The sequence below is a fragment of the Lissotriton helveticus genome, chromosome 8, assembly GCF_964261635.1.
Source record: "Lissotriton helveticus chromosome 8, aLisHel1.1, whole genome shotgun sequence".
In the NCBI taxonomy this organism is placed as follows: Eukaryota; Metazoa; Chordata; class Amphibia; order Caudata; family Salamandridae; genus Lissotriton; species Lissotriton helveticus.
Genome location: NC_136069.1, coordinates 1056391238 through 1056414240, shown reverse-complemented (window position 1 = coordinate 1056414240; position 23003 = coordinate 1056391238). Strand labels below are relative to the sequence as shown.

Here is a 23003-nt window from a genome sequence, read left to right as displayed (position 1 = left end):
TCTGTAGTGTAAAAATTTTTTTTTTCATGAAAGTCCATTTGAAACATTTCTCTCAGCCATACTTCAACCATGCGGAGGGTGTCAGTTTTCTAGTAGTGAAGAATGCAGGGCTTAGCGACAGCTATGCCTGTGGGAAACCATCACCCGTGACATGGGGTAAGTTCTGTGTATTGCAAGAAATCATGGAGTATCACTGTCAAGACTTCCAATTCCTCTCCAATCTCTGCCTTTTGTTTCAATTCCTTATAGAAGTTGAAAGACGTTACTCAATTATTGAAAAGGAGTTAATTGCACGTGTTTGGTCTGTTGAGCATTCCCACCATTTTATATGGAGCACCAGGTTTACTGTTCAGACAGATCAAAAACCTTTGTAACCATTCTTTCTCCAAAGGTTGGTCCAACATCTTCAGCCCTTATTGCTAGATTAAGGTCATATTTACAGGAGTATAACTTCGATGTGATACATAATCCAGTGAAATATAATCAACCCGCTGATTGCTTGTCCAGATTGTCTTGTAAACTAGATGTGTGTGCAGAAGTTACAGAAGAAGAGGTGGATGTGGTAGCATGCATTGGAGATATGCATGTTGTCGGTGGATTGGACGTGAGTGAAGAGGTTTGGACCTCATAAGCAAGTAAAGATAAATATTTGTGCTAAGTAAAGGTATTTATATATCGAAAAGAGTTGGCCAGAGCATAAATCTTTGAAGGGAAGTCTTCCTTCTTTCTATCAAATATCCACAGAGATGTCCTTCAATAATTGGTTGGTGTTCTGTGGAGACTAATGCATTCCACCTTGGGGCATGCATAAAGTTTTGATTAATCACGGCCACCAAAGTCACCTTGGTATGCCTTCTTTGAAAAATGTATTAAAACAGTATTTCTGGTGTCCCTTAATGAATACTGAAATAGAACAGTAGGTGAGAGAGTATGAGATCTGTTTCAACTCTGATAGGTGTTGTAGAACAATGTGTGCACCTATACAGATCATCAGCCTAGACATTGCTGAACCCTTCAAATGCTTACCCAGCACTATGCAGTATTCAATTGTCTTGATTTATTATCAATCTAAAAGGCCTGTGATTGTGTTGACTGAGAATGTTACTACATCAGTGGATTTCGATTTTTTTATGTAAGTGTTCAGTCTGGAGGGTTTTCTGGAAGTAATTGTCACCAATAATGGAGTACAGTTTACATCCATGGAGAAGTTTGAGTTTCTTGACACTTATAAAATTAAACACATTAGAAAAGCATTCTGTGATCCCCAGTGTAATGGACAGGTTGAGAGATTTAATATGTATCTGAAGGCTAGTATACATTTAGCAACTGTTGTTAAAAATGTTCCCGGCCTAACCATTAGGAAATGTGTATGGACCTACTGCATTACAGCACATTCTGTTACTGGCCTTTCCCCATTTTTATTATTGAAGGGGTGGGAGCCATTTGCCCATGGTTGCTCCCAAACCAAATTCCCATTTTCTAGAACTAGGGGTGCCACAAATCACACACACACAGTGCTCACTTGCAAGTAGAAAGACGTCAGTGTAAATCCTAAGCCTATTATTATGTTTCCCATAAGGTCAAAAGTCCGTCCGGACATTAAAACAGGGTACTTTTTCAGAATTCATAATCCTAGGAGAATGGATAAAGGTAGAGGCAAATTCCTTGACCTCCTGAGAGTGGTAAAGATCAATAAAGGGAGTGTTCTCATGCAAGAAGGAAAGTGCTGTAATCTCAAGCGAGTGTCTAAATGTGTGTATTCTGGTAACCTATAACAAGATCATAGTTGTTCAGAAGATTATGATGAGAATGTTGATGATCTGATAGAGGCATCTAGCCACAGATTCCCTACCTTTGAATTTCCCGGGTACCAAACTGGATCCGGAAATATTTCTTTGAGCAATACCTGTGCGTGCCGGTAGGTGGTGTCATTCGACTTTGCACAACGTCGTTGGCGTTGTCTGCGCAGTTGAGAGGTTTGCATCACCTATATAGGCACCACCTCGACACGCTGACGGCAGTTCTTTTCTTTCTTAGCCAGCCAGTGCAGACCCTCTGTCACTTTTTAACAGGCTTTTTCCGACATTTTGTTGACCCCTTTTTAGTGTGTAGGCTTTTCCATCATGTCTAAGAAGATTTCTGGTTTAAACCTGTTTGGCGCCTGTCACTGCACCATGTTGGTGACTTACCCCACACCTGGTTTGCCTCTGGTACCTGGAGTGCGACCATAACTCAAAGTTGTGCTCCGACTTCCAGGCCATGCCTCCTAAAGCTTCGAGTTAGTGGTCCCTAAAGTTGCTTGCCGCTAGGCATTCGGCATTTCGTCTCTCTCCTCTGAGGTCTTGTTCACAGTCCCGGTCGAGAGGAAGGTCCAGGCACCACTCTGGGAGTCCTAAGTCTTTGCCCTCCCACTCAATGTCATTGAGTAGGTCAGGTAAGAAGCACAAAAAACATAAGAAGTTGAAGCGTACTTTAACTTCTCCTCATCCATCGGCAGATGCAATGGAGGAGTCTCGGTGTTCTAGGCCTTATTCTTCTGAATCTACATCTGGGTCACCTTTGTGCTTCCCCACCTTTCTGGTAGCCGTAGTGACCCCCACCCATCTTAAAGAATTTTATCATGCCATGTGTCTTGAATGTGGACAACCTGATACTACTGGTGTGATTTCGAGCCCGGGAGGCTCGGAGAGGGCTTCATCAGATTCCACGACTGTGGCTCTGGCACCGATGAACCCCATGGATTCAGGCTGATACCAGTCATGTAATTTTGACGTTACCTGGCGCCTGCCCAAACACTGAGACTCCCAACGCCTCCATTGTCACCTTGTGGTGCCAGCCTTATTCTTATTCCCAAAGCCAGACTGGCGCAGACAGAACCCTTAGGTCATTTCCTCAGCCTTATTCTGAAGGGCTAGGAATGGATTAAGATTGGGAGGGGTCGCTGTACCTTTTACAAGACCAGCCTTACCAGAAATGGAGTGGTATGAGGAATCGGGTGAAGCCAGCTGACTCGATACCTCTTTAGATTATGTCCTGCTTTCTCTCCCTACCATGGCTAAGGCAGAGGGAGCATCATATGCTATGGTGGTGCAAAGGGTAGCGGAGGACCTGGATCTCCAACTCTCTTCCATGGCAGTCAAGGCAAATTTTTTGACTGGGGTCTTGCAGCCAGGTGTCTTCTCCTTGCTGCCTTTCAATGAGACCTTAAATGATGTCCTACTGGGAATCTGGTCCAAGCCCAGCACAGGGGCTCCTGTGAACAGATCAATCGCCCACCATCATTGCCCTGCACAGCGCAACACAAATTTCCTCAAAATGTAAATCCATATTTGTAAAACGCCAACTACTCAACCATATGGGTCTCAAGGCACTATGGGTAGTCGTGGAAATTAAGTGAGCCATTGCCCAGAGTCACATAGTGCTGAGCTGAGCTGCCGCCGGAACTGGGGATCGAACCATGAACCCTGTGCTCTGAAGTCAGCTGCCCTGGCCGCTGCACCACACCTCTCCACTCACCAACCACCCTACCTCTGAGGGTTTGGTGGTCCAAGGCTCTACCTCCCATGGTTTGTTCTCTTATGCACCCCCGGACAGGGGATCCAAGAGGCTGGACAGTTAGCGTAAGAAAACTTTTTCTTCCGCCAGCCTTGCATTGTAGTCGGTGAACACTGCATGCTTGAGCTGTTACTCCCACTCCTTGTGAGACGTTTGCGCAAGTGCTGCCACAGATCCCAGAAGAGGCCTGGGTAATCTGCTGCCAAGCAGTATCAGACAGGAGAGATGCAGCAAAATTGGCTATTCATGGTGGTCTCGACACGACCGACTCACTGGACAGAGCGATTTCATCGATGGTGGCTATTCAACGCCACGCCTTGTTAAGGACTTCTGGCTTTTTTTGTCCAGGCCTATCTCATTGAAATGCTCTTTGATGGCATTTGTCTCATCTGCGACAAGGCAGACATGTAGCTGGAGCGCTGGAGCGCTTTAAGGACCCACTTGCTATGGCCAAGTCCTCTGGACTCTCAGTGGCCACACATCGTCTGTCTGCCTTTCCCCCCTTTTGTAGCTACAGAAAGGACTTTTAGCTGCCCCAGCCGTATGCCTGCCATAAGACAGTGCAAGTTCAGCAACCCCTGCATGGCTGTGGGCACGGCTCATTCTGACCCCATGGGTCAGGCCGCCAGAGGTTGGGTCAGACCCACACTCTCCTGCAGCCTCATCCTCCAGACCTTCCTAGTCTTGCCCTTCCCGATCATGAGTGGCCAGTTGGTGGCAAGATCAGCCATTCCCTCCACTACTGGTAGAACACCACTTTGACTGGTGAGTTCTTCAGATAGTCTGAATCTCCCCTTTGAGACTACCCCTCCCTCCATCCCTCAACATTCGACAGGCTGAGGGAGGATCACCTGACTTTGGTTTAGGAGGAAGTCATGACTCTGTTGGCCAAGGAAGCCATAGAGATGTTCTAGCACCAGAAGTAGGCTGTGGTTTTTATTCCAGCTACATTCTGTTCCTGAAAAAAGAACAAGAGTCTTCAGCCTCTCCTAGATCTGCGAGCCCTCAACTACTTCCTCAAAAAGGAAAAGATCAAGATGCTCACTCTGGCTCAGGTCTTGTCTTCCCTGGATCCAGGAGACAGGATGGCAGCGCTGGACTTGAAGGACGCCTATTTTCACATTCCTGTCCTGCCTGCTCATTGGCGCTATCTGCGGTTTATAGTAGGCCACAAGCATTTTCAGCTCATTGTGCTCCCCTTTGGCCTTACTAGCACCACTTGGTGTTCATCAAGTTGATGACAGTGGTCCTTATCTGCCCAGATCAGGGGTTCCAGTCTTCTCCTATCTTAACAATGGGCTCTTGAAGCCAGACTTGCCCCAGGCTGTTTCCTTCCATCTCCAGACTATGGCAAACTTGCTGCATTCACTGGGGTTCACTATCATTCATTTCAAAAATCTTTATTTCGATCACAGATCATAAAAGATGCATGGCATTTATACAGACCTAAAAACTAATTAAACACGATGTGATCCAATAATTAAAATATTGTTTTTTTTTTTTTTAATTTTTAATTTTTTTTAAAACAAGGGGTGGGGTAAAACGGTATATATCTTTCGAGGGGTCTTTTATACCAGTCTTTTCATCAATCGGCTTTGAGTGAACCACATAGAGGTCAAAAATTTCGATAGGGCAAAAACTACAGTGGGAGAGAGGTCTGTCTTTAAAACTCTATAAGCAGGTTGAAAAGATCTAAAACCCAAGTTCCTGAGTAACGGGACTAACCAGTATTTCCTACTCCTCTCATAGCCCTTACAGAAGAAGACAGCATGAACATCGTCCTCCTTCGGGTGAGCACACATTGGGCAAGTTTCTACAGTGGAGCGAGATTGCCATGACGCTGTAAATAATGCTAGGGGAAGGCATCCATATCTCCATTGTAAAAATAGTTTTCTCGTTAGTACAGGAGAAATAGCGTCTAAAGTACTTTCAAGACAGTAAGAGTCTTTCGCTTTTAGGAACAAGTGTGTCAAGGATCCTTCTCGAGTGGCATCAATAGCTCTTGTGAGCATCAGTTCATAATATGCTCTCGCTAGTACCTTTTTTGGAGTCTTTACACAAGAGTTTGCAGGATCCGTCCATAGTTCCGGGTATCCCATCTCCTCTAGCATTCCCTTGATGTAGATCATCCACGGGATCCTCTTGGCATTCCGTAGCTCCAGGAATTCCTGTAGTTCCTCTCTGTAGTTTATAAGGTCCGGGCTGCACCACAAACGCCTCCAAAAGGTTAGGGGTTTGAGTCCCAGTTCCTCTGTTATTGGTCAAATTCCCAGGTCTAATCTGAGGGGGAATAGAGGAGTACTCTGGGGAAGGGCAACCACCTGTCTCAGGAATTTGTTTTCGATTGACTGTAACTTAGGGAGTTGGGAGTGACCCCACAGCTCACCCCCATATGTGACACCCGCCCGGGCTTGAATTTTGTAAATATGCATGATTGGGGTTAATGGGCGATAAAAGGATTTGTTAGCCAGACGCATGGTGCCACCCGCCAACTGAGCCAGTTTAATGGTCACTTTCGTCTGGTGAGACGTCCACGTTAGATGTTCATTTAAGGTAATCCCTAAGTATTCAATATTATGCACACATTCTAGTTGGACTGTGCCTATCCTGGGTGGTGCTCGACTATGGGGGTTGGGATTCAAAATCATAAATTTAGTTTTTTGTGGGTTGATTTCCAATCCTCGTTCAGAGCAGAACTCTAAAAAGCCATCCAAAATGCGTTGGATCCCCATAGGGGATTTAGACAGCAGCAGGGTGTCATCTGCAAACATAATTGCAGGCACCCTGCTACCTGTCAACTTTGGGGCATCAGTATTGGCAATCCTGTTTAGGTGGGCAACAACCCCGTTCACAAAGAGGCAGAACAGGGTCGGTGCAAGCACACAACCCTGTCTCACCCCTCTGCGAACGGGGAACCTTTCGGTTAGCTTGCCACCTTTGCCACACCTTACGCGGGCATAGTTGTTATGATGAAGTCTCATCAGGATTGCCAAAATATCACCTGGAACGTTCAGCTCTTCCATGACTCTCCACAGCCTCGATCTGGGTACCAAATCGAAGGCGGCACGTAAGTCTACAAAAATAGTGTATAGAGTCCCACCCTCGATTACAGCTGTTCTCCAATAAAGGAGATGTAGCCTAAAAATTTGGTCTATGGTTGATACACCCTGCCTAAATCCTGCCTGATAGGGGGACAGGATGTCCATCTCTTCTGTCCAGGCCTGGAGTCGATTCAGAATCAGTCTACCGAAGAGTTTTTGGGATATGTCGATGAGACTGATAGGGCGATAGTTGGCGGGAAGCAGGGGGGATCCCTTTTTATAAATTGGGACCACCTCTGCTCCCCTCCAAGTATCAGGCACCTCCATTCCCCCCAGAATAGCATTGAATATCAATGTAAGGTATGGTGTCCATATCCCCGGTTCCTGCTTAAACAAGTCCCCTGGCACCCCGTCGAGACCCGGGGCTTTTCCTGCGGCTAAGTTTTTAATGGCCTCCCTCCCCTCTTTTTCAGTAAAAGGTACCCCTGTAGGGCTGGATGTGTTTATAATACCATCGCTGTTTTGGTCCCCCCCTCCTTCCGCATACAGCGCCTCGAAGTGGCTCTGCCATACCAAGGGGGCTATGTTAGGCTCTATTGCGGAGGATAAATCCTCCGTGCCATTCGCGACTATGCGCCAGAATTTGCGCGAATCTCTGGTTGTTAGTGTTTTAGTGAGATTTTCCCAATAATCGTGGTCCCATTCCGCCCGCGCATTCACCAGGAGGATTTTATACGATCTTCTCCTGGCACGGATTTCTTCACTGTTAAGGCGTCCCTTTATGGCAAGTAACAAGAGGGCCTTGGCTTCCCTACAAGCGGCATTGTACCACGACGTCTTGGGCGTGGGGCCTTTCCTGTTCCCTGAGGATGAGAACAGATCCTGCTCTAAGGTGTTGATGATGTCTGCATGTATTTGTGCAAGCTTTCCTCTGCTAGCATCATCTGAGACCACGTTTCCTAGCTGAAAGGCGTTCTCCAGAAATGGAATAATCTTCTCATATAGCCGGGGTATTCTATCTGGACTGTTGGCCAATTTCTCCCACTTGACTTTCCTCTGATTGTTTTCCAGTAAGAGGCCCGCCTTATCTTTATCCGATCCGTGGGGAGTAACCTCCCCCCCAGGCAGGGAATAAGTCAATTCCAGGGCATTATGGTCACTGTCCGTTCTTTCAGTGACTTTGAAATCAACTATTGCTGACCACATAAACAGTTTAACCATGATATAATCCAGTCTAGATTCACTACCTGTTTTGTTATAGGTGTGGATACTGGGTATATCTGATTTGCAACGGCCATTGCACGCCCTTAGACCTAGGTTGAGAGTGAGTGCAGTTATCTGCAGGGCCAAAGGAGTCCAGGCCCTTGGGGGTGGTGCCACCGTCTCTGGGACGAACCAACATGAATCTTCCTCGTGGGAAGGACCATCACGTAGTCCAGGCAGTGGTTCGTAGTGAGAATTAAAATCACCTCCTACCAGGCATGCGAGTTCGCATGGAATGCCTTCTAAGAGCCCAGCTAACTCATCTATAGTCCCAGATTCTTTGTGCATTGGTACCGGCCTTGAATAAATGTTGATGACTAGCAACTTCGTAGTGTCTGGCCACTCAAGTAGGACAGCCAATAAGTCATCGGAGGCGGTCTCTAGATAGGAAGCTTGACAACCTAGATCCGTGGCTACCCATATCGTAAGTCCCCCTGACGGCCTGCCCCTTCCCCCCCATTTAGCGGCTTTGAAGAAGGAGGCAAAGCCCGGGAATGTTATTTCCTCACGTGCCCAAGTCTCTTGAAAAAGGAGTATATTTTTGGAGCTGATGTAAGAACCCCACTCTGTGCAATCTATTTTGCTGGCAAGGCCTGCCACTTTCCAAGAGATCACTGTAATGTGTGACAATTGGGTAGTGGCTAGGCCTGGAGAAGCAGAGTTGTTGGGGGTAAGCTCAATGGGCACCGGTTGGCTTATGAGGGAGTAATTCATGCCCATGGGCTTATTGGCAGGGGATAGAATAGGATGCGTCTGCTTGGGACTTGACTTAGTTCGACTATACTGGGTGCCTTAGGATATATGTCTGGAGCTGGGGGTGTGTTAATTTCAATCGTGGGAGATACTTGTAGGACACTCCCCTCTTCAGCCACCTGTCAATCTACCATTTCTAGACTACTGTATCTATTGTGAGTAGATGGATAGGCGGGGTAATGTGTTCTGTCTGGCCCAGGGATTCCTCTCCTGTAGCCACCCCCCCCCCCTCCTTCTTGTAACAGTTTCCCAGCTAGCCTCATCCCCGTATAAAGGGAACTGCTCTATTGGTCTTCCCCTGTGTTGTGGGTGGACAATTCTCTCCCTAGGGCAGTTTTCCCAACCCTCCAACAGCTCTTGGTGATGCCCCCATCTGTAGTCCTCTGAGTTGTAAAAATTTGAGGGGTAGAAAAATGAAAGAGGAAGTGGTTGAATGATACTACCAAAATCCTCATCAGAAGCCCAGGTGCAAATGTACGCGGCTGTATTCGGGTCTCTGAAGGTGACCAGAATGCAGTCTCCCCCGATGGATTTCCTAGTGTAGCCCACCCACGTTGCCCTCCTAACCATGGAGATATCACTGGTTGTCCCTCTCGGGAGTGGTCTATTTACAGAGAGCCAGTTAATAACTTTATTCTTCAGTGAGGTAGTGGATTCAAATGTGGGAGAGTTTAATTCTGGGACCCCCGCCAGTACTAGGGTGTAGGGTGCTGCTTCTGGGGGAAGGTTTATAGGCTTTGATCTACGATTAGTGTTTGATTTCTCTCCATTGAGTGGTGGATCGCCCTTAATGTTAGTCGAGGGCAAAGCATTGTCTTTTGGTGGGGGGGTTATTTTTGGAGTGGCAGTTACTGTTTGTTGTTTTGGGATAGGGGCCTTGTTGGCCTCTGGTGGTTGCTGAGTATTATTTGGCATGGATTGTGAGGGTTTGGAGTTTGCGGGTGGGAGCTTATTGTTTGTTGCTGTAGGAAGTCCATTGCCCTTAGTGGGTTTTTATCCCAAACCCTCTTTTACTATTTTTGTCCCACTATTATCAATTTTCCTTGAGTCGGCAAGTTGGACAGTTGCCTTTTCGATGATAACTAGTCTAGCTTCGATCTTGATCAGTCTAGCCTCAAGGGGACTCAATAGGGACCTGAGAAGTGTGCCTATGTCCTCCAATGTAATGTCATCGGAGGTGATGTCTGCTGACGCGTTGTTAGTGGGCTGTGGTGGTGAGGTTGGGTTGGCAGTTCTAGGGGTGGTTAAAATTCCCGACCTCTCCAGCCTAGAGGCAGGGGTAGCTCCATTCCCCCCTTTACCTCTAGATTGTTTGGGTTTAGGACATTTAATCCTGTTATCTTCTTTGTTTTGTTGACCCTGCTTCTTTTTTTGTATAGCCCCTTCTCTAGCCCCCCTATTGCAGTCTTTGTTAGGTTCTGTGACTTTGGCTACCTCAGTGTTCTCTGTTGATATGGGTTGATGGATTTGGGTGTTAGGTAAGGCCATAAGGCTTATATCCTCAAAGTCACTCGGGACCTCAATAGTGAACTCTGGGTTAGTAGTTGGGGTACCTGGAAATGGACCTGTTGCCTGATCAATACTACAGCTAGTTAGTAAACCAGGTCTATCTTCTGGGGTTCTAGCTTGGGCCATTGGGCCTATTGAAGATCTCCTTACCCAGTCTATTTCTTGGGAGATTCTTCGCTCCAGGACCTCGATTTCCTCAATCAGGAGAGAACCCGCCTTGGCAAAATAGGTGTCAATGGGGCCTTTAACAGCTCCGGCCGCGGCTAGGGAGGGTGTTTTGCTCCTGGTTTCCCTGGTACTCATTTTACTGGTGTTTTAATGTCCTCGATGTGGCAGGCAAAGAGACAGGGCCCGGACCGGACTCTCACGTACTCTAACAGCCTCAAACGGCCCGCTCTTTGCCCGGTCTTCGCCCCGGTGCTGCGTCCCGCGATGCGGTAGTGACCAAGCCAGTAATATACGAGGAGGTTGGGGGCGTGTCCGCCAGGGGAAGAGGCACCAGCTGTGTAGAGCTGAGGCTGCTGGTCCTCGCAGTCCCCCGGTAGTCTCAACGCGCTAACTCGCGCTATGTTGCTCTCACCTGTCCCTCCGCAACTGGGAGCGCGTGTGTTCTCTGCCGACTGCAGAGCCGCTCACACCAGCGGGGGACAGCCTTAGGGAGCAAATGAGCGGCACCCGCGAAGCGGGTGTCGCGAAAGGTGAAGGGCGAGCAGAATGTCAAACAGGCTGGAACAGAAGTCTCTGGCAGTCCTCGTGGAAAGGGGAATCCGATAAAAAGCACCCACTCAGCCGGTGTTGACCGCGTTTAATGTTTGTTGAAGGCTGGGGGCGTGGCCGCCGGGGGAAGAGGCACCAGCTGTGTAGAGCTGAGGCTGCTGGTCCTCGCAGTCCCCCGGTAGTCTCAACGTGCTAACTCGCGCTATGTTGCTCTCACCTGTCCCTCCTCAACTGGGAGCGCGTGTGTTCTCTGCCGACTGCAGAGCCGCTCACACCAGCGGGGGACAGCCTTAGGGAGCAAATGAGCGGCACCCGCGAAGCGGGTGTCGCGAAAGGTGAAGGGCGAGCAGAATGTCAAACAGGCTGGAACAGAAGTCTCTGGCAGTCCTCGTGGAAAAGGGAATCCGATAAAATGCCTTCACTATCAATGTGCGGAAGTCACTCCTGACTCACTCTCAGATGCTCCCTTTCATTAGAGCTATTCTGGACACAGTGCAGTTTCGGGCCTACTCTACCAAGTGGCGAGTTCAGGATGTTCAGGCTATGATACTGATGTTTCAGCCTCTATCCTGGATTTCAGTGAGAATGAATCTGAGGCTGCTCTGGCTCATGACCTCCTGCATCCTGCATCCTGCTAAAGACACATGCCAGATGGCATATGCGGGCTCTGCAGTGCGACTTGAAGTTCCAGTGGGTGCAACATCAGGGCAATCTCTCTGACATGGTCTAGATCTCGGAAGGAACTGCGCAGGATCTTCAGTGGTGGCTGACTAAGGTCGATTCCCTAAACAGATCCCACAGTAGTGACAGGTGCATCACTCCTGGGATGTGGCGCCATCTGAGAGAGGTGGAGATCAGAGGACTCTAGTCATCAGCGGAATCTGGACTCCACATCAATATGCTGGAGCTGCAAGCAATTTGTTTGGCATTGAAAGCCTTTCTTACTTTAGTTAAGGGAAAGCTGGTTCAAGTGTTCATGGACAACACCACCACCAGTGGTACTGCAACGAACAGGGCGGAATGGGGTCGTGGACCCTCTGTCGTGAGGTCCTGCATCTCTGGACAAGGCTGGAACAGCAGGGCATATCCCTGTTGGTTCAACACTTCTCTGGTTCTCTGAACACCAGAGCAGGCAAACTCAGCTGTCAATGTCTAGCTGATCATGAATGGCATCTCTATCCTGAAGTGGCACAAGGTCTCTTTCAACAGTGGGGAGAGCCTTGGTTAGATCTGTTTGTCTCCGTCTGTAACGCACAATGTCAGCAGTTTTGCATGCTGGGGAGTTTCCAAAGCGGCTGTCGGTCAGAGAAACTTTTCATCTCAGGTGGAGTTCAGGCCTCCTATACTTCTTTTCTTCCATACACTTCAGGAGTGACTGGGCCCAAGTCATCCTTGTGGCTCTGGACTGGGCAAGGAGAGTCTGGTATCCCGTGCTTCTCCTATCGTCCGATCAGGCTGTCCCTTCAGGAGGATCTTCTGTCACAGCAGCAGGGGAGGGTCCGCCATTCGAACATGACAACTCTACACCTTCTTGTGTGAAGCTTGAGCGGTGGCAATTGATAACATTCAACCTTCCTCCCAAAGTTTGCAATTTTATTTTGGTGGCCCTGCGGTCCCCCACTAAGACCGCTTATGACTGCTGATTTAATAAATATTGTACATAAAGGCCTATTGATCCTCTTTCTACCTCCCTTTCTCAAGTTGTACTTTTTATTTTGACTCTTGTCCAGCAGGATTTTCTCCTGGGCACTCTCAAAGAGTACCTTTCGGCCCTGTCTGCTTTCGTGAGGCTGTCAGACAAACCCTCATTATTTAAATCACCTATTGCAAATAGATTCTTCAAAGGCCTTGTACACATGTTCCCGCCTTCCCCTTTAATTATGCCATTTAGTTCTTATCTTCCTGGTGTGCTCTCCCTTCGATCCTCTGCACAACTGCCACCACCAGCTGCTTATCATAAAAACAGCCTTTTAAGTGGCAATCACATCTGCCGAGAGGATGAGCAAACTGCAGGCATTGTCATCCAAGCCTCCTTACCTGGCAATATTTCCTGATGGGTGGGCGACCAACTCTTCATGGGGTACGTTAGTACGAAGAAAGGTCCTGTGGTGCAGAAGAGGACTATCTCCTGATGGGTCATCCTCGGCATCAAAATGTGTTATGCTCTGTCCAAAAAGCAGCCTCTTGAAGGCTTACGGGCTCCTTCTATCAGTGCTAAGGCTGCCGCCATGGCATTGCAATGTGGAGTTACAGTCTTCGACATTTGCTAGGCAGCAACGTGGGCATCCCTGCACACGTTCACCAAGCACTGCTGCCTGGACCGTCAAGGCGACAGGGACAGCTTTTTTGGCTGCTCTGTCCTGCAGGACTTCCTGGTCTATACGTGACTGCAGTCATTCCTCCATGATGGTATTGCTTGTGTATCCATTCGAAGGTAAGGAATCTGCAGCCAGATGTCTCTATCAGATGGATATGTTACTTAGTTTTGGCAATGCCTTATCTGGTAGAGACATGATCTAGCAACAGATTCCTTACCGACACTCGCATCCTCCCCTCACTGCCGCCAAGTTTCTAGTGTCAGGGCTGATCCCTTTCAGGGCCCTAGTTGTTCAGAAACACACAAATCTCAGTGCACTTCATGGCTCTGTGCTTCTGGTGTGGAAAGTAGGCACGCAGGGGTATTGCTTGATGAAAAATCTTCCAGATTTACCAGCCTAATGCCTGGGAAATTCAAAGGTAAGGAATCTGCGGCTGGATCATGTCTCTACCAGATAAGGAGATAGAGAAGGTAAGTAACTTACCATCATGACCAGATGTTCCATTTCAGTAACCCTACCTCTCATGACAAGGGCATTAGTCCAGTTTTTGATGATGAAGATATAACCTTGAGCTCAAAAGAATAAGATTATGACACCATAAATGTCAACAAGAAAATTGTGCATCCATTACAGAAAGGGTCAGGATTCTTCCTCGCTCAAGGGTGCCTTTTTAGAAATTCATGCAAGGTTTTTAAAGTCATACTTTATTCAAGAAGAGAGATGCGTCATGTTTTAAACAGTTAAATCTTGTTAAAAAATCTCATTTATAAACCTTTTCCCATTTCCCTTCCCTTCCTTCCCTCCCTTCTCCCTCCACTGTTACCACCTTTCCACATTGAACTTTGGTATGTTCCTCGAATTTTGGAAGTGACGGAATTCGTATAAGGGCTGTTAATGGCATTCTGTATTGGTAGTACCTGGTTGCTGATGGGCATAATAAAGGCTGCTTTATTCATATTTATTCACCGTGTTTTGTTGCATGCAACATCATCAAAGACGCTATAGGATTATTATTCAGTCTTATGCTTTGTTTCCTATTGCTGCTTGGCAGGTACCCAGAACCATTCACTGCATGCTTCTTGCCTGGCAGCGACAAGGCATTTGCTGTGTCACCTCAAGCAGGAGAGCTTCTTCCACTGGGCACGACGGGAACTCTTATTACGGTTGGGTTCAAACCTGACATGTACAGCAAGAAACACAGCGCTACTCTTGTGATACAGGTGTGTTCTCAAAGAATGAAAGTACGTGGTTTCTAGCTGTTCATTTAATGTTTTCCATATTCACATCTTCAGACCATAAACTACGCTGCAGTTAACAGACTCTCTTCTTTGGTCAGGAAGACAGAAACTGATTATATATTCCATTATCAATTTGTTTGGAAAAATTATGCGACCGTCCCAACATTCTAAGGGTGGTGGTCTGAAATGTGTCATCGGAATATATTGTCTTTTTTATGCTGCTACCGACTCGTTAATCATCACTTTATTTTCCATGGAACAGTGCTTATTTTATTTAGAAAGTTACCATGTTGTTGAAACACTTAGTGGCAGGGGATGATCTTTAAATTTAGTGGTGCGTAAATCCTAGGGTGACCAGCCTACCTGGATTTCTCCTGCAGTACCAGTTTTCAGTGAACTGTTCCAGTGTCCCAGTTTTTGGGACAAAGGTCAGGTCAACCTGTGAATCAGAAGTAAAAGGTATGCTCTCCTTTCACATACATTTCTAAAGTCTCAAATAATTGAAGTTATTTATTGGTTTCTACATGGCAGCAGAGGAGGAGGTACACTGTCTGCTCCCAGCGGCAGAGAGACAGAGCAGGGGGGAAAAAACAAAGGTTACAGGGACCTTATAGTTAGGAAATAGAATTAAACAATCTTTAGAAATTCAATGTAAAATCCAAAGGTTACTTGGACATTATAGTTAGGCTTAGATTTCACACGCACAAACGCATAGAAATTCAGCAGTTGTAGTTACCTCAGCAAACTAAAATGTACGCCCCCGCAATGCACTGCATATGACCTCACATATTACATCAGTCAAAACATGGTCAGTGATATCACTGAAGAAATCTCAAATTGCATCACAGATAATATCACTGATGAGATCCATTAAGTGTACGTGTTTAAAAATGTTTCTGAGACTTAAAGATATATATTAAGCTACTGCAAAGTTAAATTATTATTCTTTCTGTACTACTTATGAGTGATACTGTTTCTACCATCGGTCATTTGAGTCGCTGTGTGACTATCTATATCAGTGTATGAGTGGCTGCATGGGTGTGTGAGTAACTGTATGGATCTGTAACTGGGTGTGTGAGTGGCTGTATAGGTCTGTCAGTGGGTATGTGAGCGGCTGTATGTGTCTGCGAATGGGTTTCTGAGCATTTTTCTCGGTGTGTGAGTGATTGCATAGGTGCATGAATGGTTGTTTGGATGTGTGAGTGATTGTATGGGTGTGTGAGTAGGTGCCTGAGAAGATGTGTGAGTGGTTGTATAGGTGTGTGTGGTTGTGCTGCTGTGTGAGTGGTTGTATGAGTCTGTGAGTTTTGTTTATGGGTGTGTGAGTGGCTGTATGGATCTGTAAGTGGGCATGTGAGTGGCTGTATGGGTGTGCGAGTGGGTGTGAGTAGTTTTATGGGTGTGTGAGTAGGTCTGTGAGTGGGTGTGTGAGTGGTTTTGTTGGTGTGTGAGTGATTTCGTGGTTGTGTAAGTGACTTTATGGGTGTATGATTGGAAGTGTGAGTGGCTGTGTGGGCCTGTGAGTGAATTTCAGAGTGGCTGAATGGGTGTGTGAGTGGGTGTCTGAGTGCCTCTGTGGGTGTGTCAGTAGCTGTGTCAGAACGGAACCTCACCTGCCCCATTATCCAACCAGAGTCCACAATTTTTGCACAAAATATCTACCCAGCTGGAGTACTTTCTACGTGGTAAGTGCTATCTCGTTGGGTAAATGTCTCGTGCATATTCTACACTTTAGCTGTGTAAAGGACCATGAGGAAATTACTCCAGTGACCTTGTGTGCATTTCGGCAATGTGATTGTTCCTTGTGCGACTTCATTCAGAAATCTCTGATAACATGAATCTTCATATAGAGAAGATGACAAGACTATAAAGAGGTAAATCTCCACTAAATAACGGTACTTCCTCTTAACTATATGAAGCAATCTCTTCTTTGATTGATGGAGATGGCTGCATATTCTCCGGCATCACTTAAGTCGGAAGGAAATGCACTGGGGGACCTTTTGGTAAGCTGCCCATCATGCTGGCAAAAGGTGGGAGGACCTTGCATACTACTAAGGTGGACGGGGTATGGCAAAGGGGCGATGCCTCCAGGTGATTTTGCACTTTTGCATACTTTTAGTAATTTAAAGGGCAAACCATGGACTCTTCTCCCACCAGGAAAGGCCAAGAAAGAACCCACTCATCACAGTAACTATAGATTGCACTCCATAGATCAAAGATGCATTTCCTCCACCAAGGATTTCAGATAGTTTTTCAAAGTTTAATTGCCAAGTAAACACACTTGCTTTACCTTCACCAAGCCCAGGAACTAAAGATCATTGCTTCTTTATAGACAGGGAGGGGGGCCACGCGGCACCCTCCTCTGGACTCTATTGGTCCCGGGAACCCCATCCACCTGGGCCTGGCCACTTGATGCTACGTGCCCTGGAGTCCACCCAGGGCACCCAGTGTGTACCTTTGGGGTCAGCGAAGGGAGCCTCATTGCCAATGCAATCCCTGCTGGCCCCCCACCTGAAGTGGGACTCACCATTGCTCCCACACACAGAGAAAAGCCAAAAATTCTGCTCTCTGACTGTGGGAGCAATTTTTTCATCTCTTTTCCTGCCCGCTTGACAGCAGGCTGGGAAACAGATAAACATTCTGCTGCCAGAAGCTGTTTTCATGTCTTGCCAGCTGGGACCATACTTACTGTTTGCTCTCACTTGGCGGGAGCTGTCATAGCTCCCGCCAAGTGACAGCAAACTACTATGTTCCAAGGGTGAGCACCTCGGGACATAAGGAGTCAGACCTGGGGGTTGTGGTCCCAAGGGCCGTTAATGGCCCCAGAAAGGGGGACCGCGCACACCCCCTCCTCTGTGAAATGTTGGCCAAGTCCCAGGGAGGTGGTAGTCATCAGGCAGTAAATGGCCCTGGAGGGGGAGTCCACGCGACCCCTGCCGCAGCTAATAGATGTTTTGCCTTTGCCCTGAGGAGGTGGGGGTCACGCATCCCCCTCCTCCAATATATTGTATTGGCCTGGCCCAGGGATGGTGGCGATCCTTGAGGCCAAGATCGTGTGCGCTCCCTCCCCAAGATACATAATAATATATGCCCCCAGGACCTGGCCAACCCGGGGGCTCAAGTAGAAATAAATGACAGAGAGTGGATGTGTAAGTGTTTGTGTGGTTCTTTCAGTGGGTGTGTATGGGTCTGTGAGTGGGTGTGTGAGTCTGTGAGTGGGTGTGAGAATGGCATGGTGGGTCTGTGATTGGGCCTGTGAGTGTCTGTGTGGGTCTGTGAGTCGATATGTGAGTGGCACGATGGGTGAATGAGTGTGTGTGTGTCTGTGAGTGGGTGAATTAGAGGCTGCATGGCCCCCCTTTCCCTCAATCATTCTGTGCCCCGGGAAGCCCATCCCATGGGGCCTGGCCATTTTAAAAACTTTTTTGATAACAAAAACAGGAGGAGGCTTTGTGGCTCCCCTCCGTGGGTGATCCCCTGGTGCCCGGCCTTTATTTTATTTTTTATTATAATTCAATGGGAGGGTGGCTGAGTGGCCTCCCTCCCTCGCCATTTTCGGCACCGGGGACCCCATCCTCCAGGGCATGCCCCTTTTTTGTAATGATTTTGTTTTTAAAAAGGGAGAGGGGGTGCATGGCCCCCCTCTTGTGGCCAATTTCAGCCACAGGGACCCCATCCCCTGTGTACTGCGGGAACCGGCTTTGCTTTTTACATGCAGGGAGCTGCTGAGATGCAGCTCCCTGTGTGTAAAAAGCAAAGTGCTCCGCTTTGAGCAAGCAAGAGCAAAATGCTCTTGCTTGCTCAATGCGGAGCACACTGTTTGCTAGGGCATGGCGGGAGCAGTGCTCCCACCATGCCATAGAAAACTGCAATATTCTCGGAGTCGGCACCCCAGGACATTGCTGGAGCCTGCCCTGGGGGAGTGGTGTCTCCAGGGCATCCATGGCTCCTGGAGGGGGGGCCGCATTACCCCCTTCTTTGATTACATTTGTGCCCCGGGTTAGTGGCAGTCCCCGGGGCTGCGGGTGAGGCCATACAGCCTCCCCCCCTAATGTTTGTGCCCCGGCGAGGTGGTGGTCCCCGGAGCAGCAGAGGAGGCCCTACAACCTCCCCTTCATTACTTGATATAAAAAAACAGTGTACACCGGGAAGATGGCGGTCTCCGGGGTACGGGGGGTCTGTGAGGCCCGCTATATTGTTTTAATGAGTCCCTAGGATTTGGCGGTCCCCGTGCAGGGGTATCTTCAAAGCCCCCCCCAACATAATACAGAATAGCCCTGTGAAGCTAGCGGTCCCCATGGCCCGTGCGCCCCCCTCCTATAATCCGTATATGCTCCCAGGACCTGGCCCTCCTGGGGTTATTTTAAGGCAAATACGGGAGTCCACGCTTGATTTTGATTGTAGTTTTGCCATGGATTTGCAGATCTGTGGCAAAATTTAAAAACAAAAATGCTTTTTATCCCTGGCGGGGGCCTGTGGGATGCCCCCCACCATATCTGGTGGTTCAGGGTAGTCCTGCCCTGTCCCTTTTCTTTTTTTACTATTTTCTGCGACTGAGCTTCAAGCCGAGTCCCAAGATGGCTGCCAACACTTCCCGGTGGAAGTGTTGGCAGACAATCAGATTTTAGTAGGATTCTCGAGGCCAGTGCAAGGACTCGGGTCTCCAGAAATCTTTATTTTTTAAAGATAGATATCTCAAAGACTCCTGAACCGATTTACACCAAATTACAAAAAGAACGCTTTATGGACCAACATCTAGCTTTCTGCCAAATTTTGTGTAATTCTGTTCTGGGGTTCGGGCTGAAGTCATGTTAAAAAAAATTAACATTCCCAAAGACATAACATGGGGAAAATGTGTTTTGGAACCCCTTCTTTTTTCTCAGGCCCGCTTGATGGATCACCCCGAAACATCCAACACAGCAAATGAACCAAAAAGGGGATGTTTTGTGAAAATTTCGTGGAGATTCGTCAAGCAACGCCAAAGTGATAGACAAAAAAAACCGCTTTTCCTATGGAAACTATGGTCCTAAAAATAACTACCTACTGGATACTGCCAGTAGGTAATATTTATATAACATATATACATACACAAACATATATATATATGTTTTATAATTCTTTATCAGGTATCTCACCTATTTTCCAGTAGAAAAACACATTACATGAAACAATAAGGAATAAATATCCCTTCAAATGAAGATAAATGCCAATGAAGAAGCAGTAGAAACATAAATAAATGGAGGTTATTGTTGTCAAAAGTAGAACTGTTGAGGTGGATCTAGTATCCTTGAACAGCTTAGTAGGCCACAGTTTTTTCATCCTCATCGCAGTTCCAGAACACTTTTGATCAAACATATCCATTCCCATTCTCCGGACAATATGCCTTTGTGTGCTGAATTACCTTAAGAGTAATCTCTGCATATCTCCTCAAAAATTGTGTAGCTGATTATTGAACTGTTAGATATTTTTAGAAAAAGCCAGTGTGAATGTAAACTTCAACTACCATTCAAAAGTAGGCTGTGTGTTAATCCTCTGCAGCAGTGAAAAAATCCCTAGTTTAGCCATGGTTCATGCAGTGGAGACCATCCCTTGTAGGACTGAATCTCTGGAGTGCAGATCCAACAAGCCTTGTCAACGGCAATTCAACGCGATGCACAGGGATTTGGTCCCAGTGACCCTGATGAGGGATATTTTTGTAAAAATTGCTGAAAAGAGAGGTGAGGTCTCTAGGAAGATGCAGAACTACCACTTGTGTTACTGGGCCTCAGGCAGTTTGTAGGAGGAAAGGAGCAGCAGACTGGTCAGCTTTGTTGTGGTGCTTGCAGATGCAGGGGAGTGACTCTTTCACTCCATGGGAGATTTCTTCACATGTCCTTAATGCCCACAGTTCTGTTGAAGAACCTGGATGAAACAAAGACACAGATGATGAAGAAGCCTTGAAGAACACCGAGACCAGGAACAACACAAGTCTTCCTTGATTCAGTCCCGGTTCCAGTCGAAGTTCTACAAAGTCCAAGTGTCCAGACTATTGAAGAGCGACTTAGTTTCAGGGTTTAATCTTGTCCCATGATGATTCTGAGGACCCACCCACAGGGGAGCCCTAAAGTACCCTAAAGAATGGGTTGGAATGACTCAGGGTCCCTCCCAGAGGAGGGGCTAGATAGAGGGGAGGATACTCAAATGTTTTTTGTCCAGTTTCATGCCAGAGCAGGAGCTAAGGGTTCCTGAGCTGGTTCAAACTGGAGTATCAGTACAAAAGGGGGGACTGGGGTAGGACGATATTTTACGGGGTCCAGTGTACGAGTCCAAAGACTTGTGACACAAAAAGGATGTACAAAGTTCCCCGGGAAGAGTGACGGAGAGGGGTGTGTGCTAGTAAGTGGGGGAATCCCCTAGTTCGAACTAGAACCCTCACACACCCAGCAAGCTAGGTGTCATGCTTCATCATATGGGTTCTGCTCCTCGTCAGACTGGCGCTGCAATGTCTGACGGGCTCCCGAAACCGGGGCTCTTTATCGGAGATCTTTTGTTCCCGCCATATGGTGCATGCGTGTGAGAGGGCCTGGGGAGTGTGGTCGTGACGTGAGTACTAAATTAAAAAAGGTGAGTCGGTCCACAACCTAATTTTATTCTCGTGGTAGACTCCCTTGGTTAAAAACGGGGGGTGGTGGTGTATGAGGGGAGAAAAATTACCCTAGAACTATCAGAGCGAATTTAACTCCTACCCTCAATTTATGGTCGACATGTTTCATGCCTGATGGCAATTCTTCAGGACCTAGTTAGATAGTACCACACAGTGAAATTAATTAAGTGAAAGGTCAAAACTTGCAGAAAGGTATACAACCTTCTTTAGTCAATAATACCGGGGTGCAGGCCGATTGGTCCTGCTGCAGTATTGTTACCTGTAGAAATGAAAATGAAGCCATTATACAGGATAACCGCATTGGTGAAGTTTAACCTCATCAAAATAGTGAGAGCACACACACACACACAAACCGTGCTTGTCGTTTAAAAACCGAGCATATACATTGTAATTAATTGGCAAATCATTGATGTGACCAACTAGTTCATGCCATACCATGCATCGGTGGAATGTGACGTCAAGAAACAAATTCAAAATAGTGCTGTGTATACGGAGGAGGGCTATATGAGTAACCTTACCCTAAAAGATTCCCTGACGGACCTCACAGTCTGCTCCCGTGGGACCGGCTGAGAAGGTATGGTACCTAATTGAAGGGAATCATAATTACTTCATAATTGGTTGTTCTTATTTGATTTTAGCTGGAATGCTAAGGTCCCGGTGTTGGCTACGGGAGGTGGGGGTTAGAGAGGCTAACCACATAGGATGGGAGACGAGATAAGGTATTGTGCTTTACCTCGTACCACGAGTACTAGAGTCACTCGGCGTAACCCCAATTGCCTCACTCAGCCAGGGCAGCACTGTTTACGAGGCAGAGAGGGGGGTTGTGCTCACCATACCCAGTGCCCGCCGCAAACGCGTCGCGCCCCAGATAGTGCATCAGGGAAGCACAGCGCGGATCGACAGAGCAGCCAAGCGCGGCGAACGCGCCCACATGTCAAACAGGACCGCAGACTGTACCGCGGTGCAGCAAGTGGTGGTTACCCGTGGACCCACACACTCGTGGATCCGAGCAAAAAGCACAACAAGGCTTACCTGTTAGGAGGCTGGTGGACGGGGAGCAACTAATTAAGTTATTCTCACCTTCGGCGGCAACAGTCCTAGCCGATGCACCTACCCCACGAGCGGCGTCGGAATAATGACGCAGAGCAGCTGGTAACTGTCTCTTCGCAGAGCCATTATTTAAGTATCAGAAACACTGCCTGCTCTTCCGTCACACGCCGTTGTGGTCCCGCCCCCTCCTATGACTGCGCATGTATTACGGTGGTGGGAACCTAACCATTAAGCGGTATGATGACTGTAGCGGCCATCTTGGAAAGGTGGAGGATGCTAAAACAAACGGAAAGGGACATTGGATAATTGCAGTACCCTCTGAGGCTGGATAGATAAGGGAATACATGGAACTCTACAACTACCCTGTTATTTCTCTGCCAGTGTGTGTCTCATAACTAGAGAAATGCAAGAGGAAGGCATCATATCGCATGAGATGTACATCGCATGAGTACAGGGATAGCTAGATTACATGCCTAAGGACACCCAAGGGACAGAGTCATTTAATCCAACCAGGTCCAATCGAAGACGATGGACCCATCTCTGTTCAATCCTAAACAGGGCTTGTTTGGAAATGGCTGGATGGGCTTCTAAAACCAACCAAGTGAGACAGTCTGCTGAGTGTTTGTTTTGAAAGAAATGTTCATACAGTTTGGTATGTGTTTTAGAGCACCTGATGTTGCTCTTGTGCTCTAAAATCCTCACTTTGATGTGCCTCATGGTCATTCCTATGTAGTTTTTGCCGCAGGGGCAGGTAATCATATAGATACACTTGGTGCTGTTACAATTTGTGTGCTTGCGGAGTTGCCCCAAAAATGTGTCTGTAATTCTGACTTCTTTACATTGGGATGTCTGGGGGCATGCCGCACAACCGCCGCAAGGGAAATGACCTACCACTGGGGGAAGGTCCCACAGCCTC

At 47.4% G+C, this 23003-nt stretch overlaps 1 protein-coding gene across 1 annotated transcript in view; it reads left to right on the top strand.

Moving 5' to 3' along the window:
• CFAP47 (cilia and flagella associated protein 47) overlaps positions 1-23003 on the top strand; it is a 2858849-nt gene that overhangs the window by 2714131 nt on the left and 121715 nt on the right. The window contains exon 63 of the mRNA XM_078657910.1: positions 14208-14376. Coding sequence (XP_078514036.1) covers positions 14208-14376 — 169 coding nt within the window. The remainder of the gene's footprint in view (positions 1-14207; positions 14377-23003) is intronic.